Source organism: Apodemus sylvaticus, chromosome 9 (assembly GCF_947179515.1).
Source record: "Apodemus sylvaticus chromosome 9, mApoSyl1.1, whole genome shotgun sequence".
NCBI lineage: Eukaryota > Metazoa > Chordata > Mammalia > Rodentia > Muridae > Apodemus > Apodemus sylvaticus.
The window spans coordinates 83,298,454-83,311,445 of NC_067480.1; the positions used below are offsets into that span (position 1 = coordinate 83,298,454).

At 42.8% G+C, this 12,992-nt stretch overlaps 1 protein-coding gene across 1 annotated transcript in view; it reads right to left on the reverse strand.

Annotated features, from left to right (window-relative positions):
- Positions 1-2,120, reverse strand: part of Clic5 (chloride intracellular channel 5) — a 149,014-nt gene extending 146,894 nt beyond the window's left edge. The window contains exon 1 of the mRNA XM_052192407.1: positions 1,614-2,120. Coding sequence (XP_052048367.1) covers positions 1,614-2,120 — 507 coding nt within the window. The remainder of the gene's footprint in view (positions 1-1,613) is intronic.
- Between the last annotated feature and the right edge of the window lie 10,872 nt (positions 2,121-12,992).

A 12,992-nucleotide genomic window follows, 5' to 3' on the forward strand; every position in this document is an offset into this window, starting at 1 on the left:
CTCAGCATCTCATCTGGAACACACTCAGCCTCCTACCAACTTTCCATCCTGTCTCTTATAACAAGGTGTTCATCTCTTAAGAGCAAAAGTCACATCTCCTACATCCCTTCTGCCCTTGGCATTTGGCATGGTACCATCCAAGGGTTAAGGAAGTTGTATGTGAGGTTTACACAACCATGATGGGGAGAGATTATCATGGGATGGGGTTTCATAGGTTCCTAGAGTAACTGTCTTTTGTTTTTGTTTTTGTTTTGTTTATTGTTTTGTTTTGTTGAGTAACTTGGGATACACAAATCCTCGTGTATCCCAAGTTAGCCTGAAATATGGCCAAGGATAACCTTGGACTTCTGAGCTTCTTGTCTCCACCTTCCTGACCTAAGATTAGATTTCTGCCAGCACTGGAAGTTTTATCTGATGCTCAGAATGATGTGCAGTGCATATGTTGTTGGCAAGAACTCTACCAGGCCTGAGGACAGCTATACTTTTTTTTCTCTTATGTGGTCTTGGGTGCATGTGTGTGCACGCCTGCATGCATAATATGCATATAAAAAATTAGGGTTGACAGCAGTCTTTGAATTGTTCTTCTCCTTATTCATTGGGACAGAGCCTCTCAGTTGGACCCAGAGCTTGATAATTCAACTAATCTTAGGAACCATCTTGCTCCAAGGATCCCCTATCTCTGCCTTGGGAGAACTGGAGCTACAGCCAGACTGCCGTACCTACCTGCCATTTCCATGGATTCTGGAGATCTGAACTCCATCCTCACACTTGAGCATCTACGCTTTAACCACTGAGACATCTTGCCAAACTCAGAATTCATTTTTATTAGCAAGAAATAGCAATATTTACTAATGGGATTTTACATGAAGAAATTCACGTAAAGGTGACTTATTTTCACTGGTATGAGGTTGACTGGTTTGTTGAACTCCAAATCACTTTCCTTCTTGATAATATTCATAACATAACCTTTATATTATGATCTAATACAAAGATCTCCAAATGCAGTTGTTTCAGTATCATAGGCATTAAATATTAATACATGGTTGACATCTAGGCACTTCCCAAACTAATTTACATCATCAGATCTTGAGTTTTATTGGTGTTGACAGAACAGACACAATGGCAGACACAGCATTTTCTGGCCAAGCATCTGAAGTATGTGCGACCTTAGAAACACAAGGAGGAGGAGGAGACTCAAGCACCTGAAAGAAGATAAGACTCTCTCGCTGGCTTTGGTTTCATTTTAAAAAGTAACATTGGGAGGAAAAAATTAACCAAGAAATTATGCAAATAACCAAAATGCAGTTAATACTGTCACAGATGTAAAGATTTGAGCAGCAATTTCTGTCACTTGTTCAAACCCTAGAAAGGGCTTTGCCTGTGGTTTATAAAAGTCGATGATTGAACACACACTTTAAATGAACTTTCTAATTTGGATCATTTTGAGAAGTCCTGAAACTATTCCAAACGACCAATTTAATCATCTCTGCTCTGAAGTACGGCTGGTGCCCCACTTGCTAAGGACATCATACACTGTCCCCTGATCCACAGAGCAAAACAAACCTCTAAACACTTCGCCCTGTGTAGGTGTGCCTGTCAGAGACAGCCCTTACCTTCACAAACAGGAAGATCTCAGGGTCGCTGGCAGCTGCTTGATTTTCTTCCAAACTAACAGCAGCAGAAAGGCAGGTAGGGGAGCCCTCGCTTGCGGCAAGGACCTTGCTGTGCTGAACCCTGAAGCTCACGAAAGAAGGCACCTCTTCCTCCACAGTGGTTCCATTCTCCTGAGGCTCCCACCGGAGAGGCTCTGGGTCCTGGCTTGGTGATTGTGAGTCTCCCATGGAGACCTCTCCGACCTCCTGGGGCTCAGAAAACACCTCATCAGGTAGGAGGTAGCCATCTGCTTCTGGCTCCAGGGAGGCTGGGGTGGCTTCATCACTGTTTGAGACATATGGTGACAAATAGTCATATTCGTGGCTTTCTGGCCTGGTGGCATAGAGATCATTTTCAGTCCCCTCGTCTTCGTGGACTCTGTCATACAAAGGAGCACCGTTTTCCTCCTGAGGGACTGGACTACTCCTTTGGATTGTATCATAGATATCACTGTAGTCTTCGTTCATGTTGCTTGGTCTGGCAGATCCTTTCCCAGGCAGAGCTGAAGTAGGTTTGGCCAAGGAACGGGCTAAAGGGTGATGCTTCGCCACCTCACGGAGGAATCAATGGGCTTTTGACTTGCGGTCCTTAGCCACAGCTGTCAATGACAGGTCTCTAACAATCATTTACAGGAGATCTAATAAGCAAACCACAGGTCCATTGTACAGAAGATAAAGGTCATCCACTTGGTTAACTCCTTCACTACTGAAGACACTATCAACTAGATTCTGGTGTTTCCTCCATACCCAGATACTCTAAGAAGTAATAGTATCAATCCAGTCCAAGTTGAAATTCTGAACAGTTAGCCCACCTCGCTGCAACTACACTTACTACTGACCCCATACAAGAGATCCTCCACGTTAGTGGAGGACTATAAATCAGTGTAAACCTGTCTGCTTACAGCTGAATTCAGCACTTTTTTTTTCTTTTTGCAAATGATGCTCTTTGTCATGAATTCCGCGCAGCCCAGCTGAGTAACCAATTTCATTTACAGCTCTTATCTGGAACCCCAGTAGGTGATTAAATGGCAAAAGGAAAAGAAGATAAGTGCCTGGTGGACTCATCAATACAGACAACACCAAACGAGACCCAAACATCTGTGGCTTTGATTTTTATTCCCACCCCCACCGTACACACACACACACATTGTGCATGGTTGTCCACAGTCGACAGATGTCTGCTATGATGCTCTTATAGTCAGGATTCTGAACTGAGCTCTAAACAAAAGAGATAGAAGATCACTATCCTGGGAAGACAAAGTAAGCCCTAAGATATATAGAACTGTATGAGGTCTTGGGTGTGGTTGACCTTAGCTCGAGATGTATAAAGACACCCAGTAGATGTTACATCATCTATAGATGCTGCCCATTTTCTGGTATATGATCTCTGTTCTTTATTTTGGTGCTGTGTTCTACTAAGGCCTGTTTCTCTTCCGCGTACCAGTTGTACCTCTTCTTGAAATGAAATTCATACAGATTGTAGATGAATTCTAATGCCTAGCTCATGTGAAAACTGACAAACATTGCAGTCCTGGCTAAAAGGCTTCAAAGCATTTGGTTTGGGTATGTTACAGCAACAGCATATTATATCTTGAGGCTTCTAAGGAAACATCAACAGCAAATTTAGCTTTGATTGCAGGTAAGGACTAGATAAGGGCAAGGAAGCCAGAGAGAGATCGTAAAGACTAACGATAGTAATTATTTTGGTTATTGAGACAAGGTCTGTATAGTCCTGAATGGTCTGGGTCTTGCTCTGTATACCGGGCTGTCTCAGATTTCCAGAGATGACTTGCCTCTGCCTTCCAAGTGCTGAAATTTTGAACTGTTTATCTTACTGAAATGGTTTAGTGGGAGCAGATATCAGATAAAATATCTTAGGCTCCAGAATTAGATATTCATAACTAAATAGTCCCAGTTCAAATTTTCTTCATAACTTTAAAACTGTATATAACCTAACAGATCATTCATCTGACATTTCATTTCAGATTTGAGATACAAAGGAGAAAACAGTACTCAGAAATGGAAGTATATGTTCCAAGTTTACGCAGGTTAATAACAGCTGATATTACCTATGATTTTCAACCCTCCAGGCAGGCGTGGCAGGGGAGGGAGAGATGGCTCAGCAGTTAAGAGCACGTGCTGTTCTTGCAGAAGACCCAGGACCAGTTCTCATTACCCACATAATGGTTTACAGCTATCTATTACTCCAGTTCCAGAGAGCAAGGAATCTGACTTAATTAATTAATGAACTAACTAATTAGGTAATATTTATTGAAACAGGCTTTCTCTGTATAACTCTGGCTGTCCTGGAACTTTCCCTGTAGATCAGGCTGGACTGTAGCTTAGAGATCTGAATGCCTCTGCCTCCCAAAGGCTGGGCTTAAGGACATGTGTGCCACCACGCCCTGCTAAGGAATCTGAATTTTACAGTCATAAAATGACATTGAGAGTGTATTTGTTAATTTCTTGCTGCTATAGCCAGATGCCTAACTAGAAGCAGCTCAGGTAAGGATGGGTCATTCTGGCTCGTGTGCTGGTGAGAGCAGGATCCTGACTGGTCACACTGCAGTGATGATTGATCCGGAAGCAGAGGGTGATGAGTGTCTGTTCTGCGAGTCTTCTCCTCTGTTTTATGTCTAGAACCTTGACCCATGGGAAGGAGCCATTCGTATTTCAGATGGGTCTGTCCATCTCATTAGAAACCATCTTATGATCACGTATGAGGGATTTGTCTCCACAGTAATTCTAAATCACATTAAATTGAGCATGAGGATTAATCACCATATTGCAGGTGGGTAGGCATAGAATAGCAAATAGTTTTAATTCATGTCACAGCTATCTCAGTTCCAGCTGGGTTTGAGCTGGACAGGTACTCAGAGAAAACCATTTCTGGTGGCTCGGCATTGCTGACTGAAGCTCCTTGGCCTCTTGGCCCATCACAACCTGAGTGTCTACATTTCAGTCTAAGTTCAGTGATCAAACTGCAGGAATCCCGAGCATCTGATGAGTCTTTGTAGCCGCTGCATGTGTTCCGCTCTCCCAGCGTTCTCTAGAAAGCCATCAAAGCCACTCGCAGCCACGTGGCCTGTCTTTGTTTCATACTCTTCATTTAGGTTAGATATGTCTTCACAAATCAAACCTGGAGCAGCATCCAGTGCTCTTAGCCACCGCCCCATCTCTGCAGCCTGACCCCCTAAATTATAACCACATCTTCCTTTCAATTTACAGGCATCCCCTTCCCCCTGTAGCTAAGTTGATTGATATACCTTAGTGTTATTCAGGATTACACATCTGTAAGAGATCCTAGAGGAGACTAGGGGAATGGCACTTATGAACATTTTATTATTTAGAGAAGATAGGAAAGAAATCATTTAAAGTGGAAACATTAAATATTGTAAAAACAAGACAAATGAAATCCTGTCAGTCAAATATGTATGGTATGGGATGACAAGACTCTATTGTTTTAATTAATAAAAAAAAATAGAGCTGCCAAAATAATGCCACTTGTAAAACAGAGTACACAGGATGCTGTCAAACACCAAGGCTTCCTGCTTCCTGCTTCATCCTACCCCCTCCATGTCACATTGTCATCTGAACACTGTTTTGATACCTAGGAGGGGCTACATTCTCAACCTCAGCACCTATGCTCAGGGATGATGTCTCCTGTCCCTCTCTGGACTGCTTCATTCAAACTGTCAAGCTGTTATGGCCTGAAAACACTTGGCAAGAGAGTCTTAATAAAGAATTATCTGAATCTCGACAGCCTCTGGGCATGAGAGACTATTGTGATAGCTAACTGACTCAGCCCACTGTAGGCAGCACCATTCCCTAGGCTGACCTTTGACCTACATGAGTGTGGAAAACTCACAAAAGAGCAAGCAAGCAAGGATCCAGGTTCTGTTTCTTTCTCTCTGATTGTGACTGTGAATGTTAAGTTCCCGCCTGTACTTTGTTGCAGTAAGGGACTGCAAGCTGGAAACATGAACCAATAAGCCCTTTCCTTCCCTGCATCGCCTCTGTCACAGCAACAGAATGAAACCAGGACCGCATCTTTTTCACTTATTCAGGGTGCTTCTAGTTTCTTCCTTCTGTCTCTACCATGAACAAGTTGGACCCTCTTGAAAGCACTATGTCACTTTTCTGGAAACTTCAGTATAAAAAAAGAAACACCTTGAAGCAGATTGCCCAAAGGTGATCAGCTTCACACAGAGAGAGGAAGATGTAGTACTCATATATAGGCATATAACACAAAAATGTTCTCCTTACTTATTCAGAAAAGAGAAAGAGCTGCCTGGTTTGATTCTACTTGATATCTATAATTCTGCTGGGTTCAGGATACATGTCCATTATAAGCTATCCCTTACCCAGTTACAGTTTCCATGTGTGTTGGTGTACTTCTACATACGCATTCATGTGGGTGTGTGCATATTTGTGCAGGCGTTCAGACATGTATGTGAATGCATGTGGCAGCCAGAGTCTGATGTCATATGTCTTCCTCCGTTGCTTTCCATCCTACTTGTTAAGACAGTGTCTCAAAGCATTGTTGGGGAAAGTAAGTGAAATCTACTTGTAAAATCTTAGTATCCCGCAGACTGCATAGGTGTTCTGTGCTAGTGTCTTACAACTAAGCACTACCCAAGATAACATAAGACTTCTAGAAGAAGAAAATGATGGGGAAGTAGCATAATTAATCGTAACATGTTAGCATATAGCTGGAACTGCATTTCAGTGTGTCAAGCTGATTAGTAGACATTTGGGAACATATTCTCCTTCAACAAACTATGAATTTATTCTACTGATTATGGTGATTGCATTTGCATGTTGCAATAATTTTCAACCTTCAAAAGTCAATCACAGACATCATTTTTTATGATGTGCATGGGAACACATAAAATAGGCAGCTGTCTCCAGACCCACTTAAAGATAGGACTTCTGCCAGTGGTGAGCCTGCTCTCATGGTATTTAGAGCCCTGGGCCTGTCAGGATGACACTGAATTTCCACTGCTTACACACACACACACACACACACACACACATACACACACACCTGTGTGTGTGCTTTCCTAAAAGTAGGTTTCCTAAAAGTGAGCCTGTAAATACCACATGCTAGAGTGACTCATAGTGATGAATAATGTGCTGAAATTAATATGAAGATGGTCATTTTAAAAAATCAAATGCAAACATTTGAAAGAATCATGTTCAAATCACTCTACAGACTGAGAAGCTCTGGTGCTTCACTTCCAGCGTCCACTAGGGGGCACCATTGTCCACTGTATCTGCTCTATCTCCTGAAATCTTGACTAGTTACTGCTTAAGCCAAAATTGTATCTCAGAATGGAGTCAGCCTCAGAGCTTTCCCCTAGGGTGAATCTGCTTTAAGGAGGGCATCTTCAAATACTGAACGTTATTAAAAGTGTTTGATCAATGTAAGTCATGTTGCTTTAGGAATCAATTTTACTTACAATTCGTTTAACAACTTTTACATTTTTTTTTTAAAGTTTTGAATTTGTGTGTGGTAGTGGCGGGGGTGGGGGTGGGGGTGGTGATGGTGAATGTGTGATTATGAATATGTACATGTGTGTGGAGGCCAGATATTTAACTCTTCTTATTTATTTATTTATTTATTTATTTATTTATTTATTTATTTATTTTGAGTGGGCAGTCTGTCACGGTAAGGAAGGCATGGGGTGGGAGTGGTTCATGCCTGCCGCAGAAAAAGACTTTACTCACATCTGGGGATATCAAGAAACTGAGAAATGTCCTGTTTCTCTGATAAATTATAGTACCCCAGCCCATTACAGTGTACCACCCACAATCTTCTCTCCCTGGAATCTGGAAACACATTCTGACACAACCAGAGGTGTGTCGCCTAGGTGATATCAATTCCTGTCAAGCGGACAATGAAGAATAACTGTTTTAAGACGTTTTTTTTTTGTTTTTTGTTTTTGTTTTTGTTTTTGTTTTTTTTGTTTTGTTTTTTTTTTTTGTGATCAGATACAGTTTAGAGAAGGAGGAATCTATTTTGGCTTACAGTCCACAGTCCATCACGGTGGGGAGGCATGACGGCTGATAGCAGGCAGGGGTGGCAACATGTATCAAGATGGTAGCACAAGCAGGGAGCAGCGAGATCACATTTTTAAACACAAACATGAAGCAGAGAAATGTAAGTTGGTCCATAAGTTGAGACTATGAACTCTCAAAGCCCTTACTAAGTGATATACTTCCTCCAAGGCTCACTACTTCCTGACAGCGCCCCCTACTGGCATGCAAAGTTGGAACACCTGAGCCTGTGGGGAACACTTCCCATTCAAGCCATCGCGGACTGCCTGAACTGTTGCCTCCTACCTCAGGTTTCGTATCATTTCACCAACACGAACCCCTTCCCCAGGGTCTGGCAACCACGATTACATTCTCTGCTTCTGGACATTTCAGTGTTTCACAGTCTACATAGAAGAGAGTGTGTGTAAAACAGGGTTTTTGAGCCTGGTTTCATACACTTAGAATAATGTCTTCCAGGTTCAACTATGTAGTTTTAAATGACAGGTTTTCCTTAATTTTAAAATCCAGGTAAGATATTTGTTTGAATACACTGACTTTGTTTTATCCATTCATCTCTTGGTAGAAATGTAGGGAAGAATTCTGGATCTTGTCTATTATGAACAATGTTGCAATAAACATAAACATGGAAGTGAAAAGGTTTATGTATGTATGTATGTATATATACATGTATACTTATACATACATACATACATATATATATATATATATATAATTTAATTACATGTATATGAAATTTAATTATCTTTGGATATACAACCAAATGTGACTTTTTCTTGGGAGACCTCAAAAAATGCCTCTTCACCCCCAGCTAGGCCATTGATGCCAGACCAAAGACATTGTTCCATCCAAGTCTACATCAATGGTCCAGTGAGTTCACTGCGGTTACTTCCCAGAGTGTGGATGAAGGGTAACTTACAAAGGTGTGTAGCAGCTCCAGCACATAAAAGCCCATGCCAGCGTGGGTGATGATTTACGAAAGCTCTCCTGGACTCCATGCTCCATGTGTGGTCAGCTCCACAGAAGAATCTCCGTTCTTCCAAATCACTACTGGTGATGTAGCCCTGGTGAGACGCTGTGTGGGCCTTGGAACTCTCTGAGCTTCCCAGACCAAGGCTTTCCATGCTTGGTTAGCCTGTGGCACCTCGGTTAGCCTGTGGCACCTCGCACAGCTTCCCCACAGAATGCAGCACTTCAATGGAGAGGGAATAGCTAAGCACCCACCTACCAAATGGATTGTGTCACGTTTATTTTGTTTATTTTTGTCTATCCATGTTAATAGAAACTTTATTCATATTGTCTTTTAATTGGATATTTTCTTTATGTACATTTCAAAGGTTATCCTCTTTCCATGTTTCCCCTCCAGAAAGCTCAATCCCATCCCTCCTCCCCCTGCTTCTATGAGGGTGCTCCCCCCACCCACTCGCTCCTGCCTCCTCACCTTGGCACTCCCCTACACTAGGGCATCGACCCCCCCCCCCCCCACAGGACCAAGGGCCTCTCCTCCCATTGATTTAATTTTTGAGGCACCACTGTAATGCTTTTCACAATGCCTGTGCTAATTCCCATCCCTGCCAACGGTGCACACAGGCTCCCTGTTTTCCACATTCTTGGTCCCATTGATCTTCTGTAACTGTGATAAGATCCATTTCTGCAAAGCTGAGTAGGAATGACTTAATGTTTTCAAAGGAAAGGGGGCGCATGGCCATAACTGTCTGAGGCAATCAGCTTCTCTACTGCACAGATGTGGACATGGCTTCTAACAAGTTGTCCCGGCCAGGGAGGCAGGGAGTAAGGAAGCAACTGAAGTCATAGTGGGTTTGAACACTTCCCTTCACCCCTTACCGTCTCAATGTCCACTGCAAACTGTTGTGGACTCCTTACACCTGCTAGAGAAACAAATTAAGTCATAGTTTTAACTATTGCTTACTTCAAAAGTCCTCTACAGAGCCTTTAAGGGTTTTGTTTTTCTATTTTCTCTAACGATTCCTGCCTCTCCCCCACCCCCAGGGTTAGTCAACAGCAGTTCCAGGCAGGGCCTGGAGAGCTGCATTTCTCACCAGTGTCCAAGGGATACAAGCACTGTTGATGCCCAGAACGCAGTGAGCAAAACCCACCTTTGTACACAGCAAAGACGACTGAAAGCTAAAAGTCAGAAGGAAAATAGAGATCAAAATTATAGTGACTTTCTATCGTTGTGACAAAAGCCCTCACCAAAGCAACTTTAGGGGAGAAAGGGTTTATTCAGCTTGCCCTCCCAAGCCCCGTCCCTGTATGGAAGTCAAGGAGGAACTTGAAGCACCTGGCCCCACCACAGTCCAGAGGATGAAAGGATGGACGCACACTCACCTACCATGCTCAGCTTAGGTCTTCTACTCCCATAGGGTCCAGCACCCAGTCCAAGGAAAAGATGCAGGGCACAGTGGGCCGGATCTTCCTGCATCCATTAACACGATGAAGACTATCCTCCCACAACTGTGCCCAGAGGACAGCCTGATCTAAATCCCTCACCAAGACGTGATACTAGTTTGTGGCAAGTTGAGTATTAAAACTGACCAGTGTGGATGGGAGGTAACTCAATTCCCCCCAATACGGCTATAATTTAAAAATGGACAACACTAAGAGTCGATGAGGATGTGCAAGCACCTGGACTCTGACATCATCTTGGTAGAAATATAAAGTGCTGCATCTGCTTTGGGGGAAGTGTGGCATGGCTCTGAGCATCCTTTGCTTGTGAGCTACGGTCTCCTTGTGAAGCCCAGGCTAGCCCCTAAATGCTGATCCTCTTGCTCGGTGCTTCTCAAGCGTCCTAATGCTGCAACCCTTCAATATATTTTCTTGTTGTGTTGTTGTGACTCTAACCATTAAATTATTTCGTTGCTACCTCATAACTGTAATCTTGCTACTGTTGTGAGTCATAATGTATTTCTCTGATGTGCGGGATTATCCGATAGGAGAACCCCAAGCGGTCCCCACCCACAGGTTGAGAACCACTGCTTTAGATTCAGCCTCCTGCGTGTTGAGACTGTAGGTGTGCACCATCGCATTCAGCGTCAGAAAACATTTCATCTCATATGCCTCTGCCTTAGCAATTTCAATCCCAGGTATTTATTAGACATGAAGATATGTGTCCACAAAGATGTCAGCCCAAGACATCGTAATTCATAATAGCCCTAAACTGAAACTAGCCCAGATCCCACTAACTGGTAAATTGATCTGTGAGTTGTGATGTGTCTCTAACATTCAATATTAGCTACTCCTTATATGCCATGGAATACAACCTCTACTGGCCCACATTCACCCATGAAGGTGCAGTGAATAAATATGGATAAATACATGCTTCTCGTTCAGAGAAATATCAAAGAATACTTATACTGTGATTGATTACATTTTTTTTATATAGAAGAGAAATCTATAATTTAAGCCAAGCCATAACAGTGATTAGCTGGGGATAGATTATTTTACTGGATTGTGTTTGGTTTTCTGAGTGGTTGGGATGTTCTATTTTTCAATTGTGTCTCTCTAGGTTGCAGGTATGTTTGTGTGTGTATGTGTGTGTTTGTGTTTAAAGATTTATTTATATTACTTATAGTACACGGTGCCTGTCTTCAGACACACCAGAAGAGGGCACTGGATCCTACTACAGATGGTTGTGAGCCACAATGGGGTTGCTGGGAATTGAACTCAGGACCTCTGGAAGAGCAGTCAGTGCTCTTAACCACTGGGCCATCTCTCCAGCCCACGGATGTGTGTTTTAACTCAGAATAAAACACACTGTTCTTTACAATATTTACTTATCTATTCACTTGTTTCTGTGTTTGCCTGTGTGGTGCATGCCTGCGTACATGCATGTCTGTATGCAGGTGCACTCGCCCATGCATGTGAATGTGGAGGCTACAGGTCAACACTGGCTATCCTGCCAGTACCTTGCTAGACGATTTTTAAGACAAGGTCTCACACTGAATGCAAAGCCTTGTCATTAGTTAGTCTGGCTAGCCTGGGAGACTCCAGGATCTGCCGGTCTCTGTCCCGGCAGAGGTGGGGTTAACAGGCACATAGTGCTACCCTTGGCTTTTTGATGGGAGTTAGATCCAAACTCAGGTCATCTGTTAAGTTCATTTGAAGCTATCAATTTATTGAGTGCGAAAGATGCAGATTTATTTAGATAAAAAAATGGCAGAAGTATAAAAGGAATTCATTTTTGAAATTGTGGCCAAAAAGTTTCATTGAAAAAAAATTGAGAAGGCAAATACAAAGAAAAGACAAGTACTTCAGCTTCTATTCCATCCTCCCGGGAAGAGCCACTGGAGTCGCAGTGTTACACGGAAGTCTTGATTCCCATTCCGTCTGAAAGGAGCAGGCCTCCCAGGCCAAACACGGCATAAGGACCCTGAACAGAAGGCCATCTTCTGCAACTAGGCAAGGTTTCCAGTGGTGGGACTCCTCGTCGTATTTTAAAAATTCTCCCTTTGGGTGGGAATTTTACATAACCAGATTTTCAATTTCTTTTAACATATTAGAAAATAATCTTCAAACAAAATACAGTTTTTAAAGGGGCAGACTTCCTGCTTGCTCCAGTTCTAAAAGATTCTTATCAAAGTGTGACTTTGATAAGAGCAATAAATTCACATTCCAATTGGGCAAACTTTAGAGGCTAGAGCAAAGGAATTGTTGCTTAAGACTGAATATTGCTCTTACAGAGAACCCCAATTTTGTTCTCAGCAGCCACACTGGGTAGCCTTTAATCTGTACACACACACACACACACACACACACACACACACACAGACACACAAGTACATTATAATGAAAAACATAGAGCACTTTGGTTTTAGATCATCAGAACACCTTAGTTTCAGATTCTCAGACAGCTAAGGTCTCACTGGCAGAAACTATTCTAGTCTTACAATTACTTCCAGAATTCCTCTGGTGTATACACATTTCCTCCTAGGTGGTATCAGCACACGCTGAGGGCAAATGTCAAGTGCTTTTGGGAAAAGTTTTATGTTTGATATTTCAGAGGTAGCATTGAAGGAGTCACTGGAGTATTAAAACAAAAGACAAAAACAGAATTACGCCAGTGTTCCTTATTCTAGCTACGGGAGGAGGGAGGAGCCATGGCCTTTGGAAGGACTGTTGTCAGGTCTCAGCAGCTTGTCCAGGGAATGCAAGATGCTCTCCTGTCTCTGGGCTCTCGCTCCATTGGTTCCCAGCTGTGAGCACACGGAGGCCTAGGGAGTTAAAGTACAGGAGGGCAGGAGGGAGCCTGTGCCTGCCCCCGAG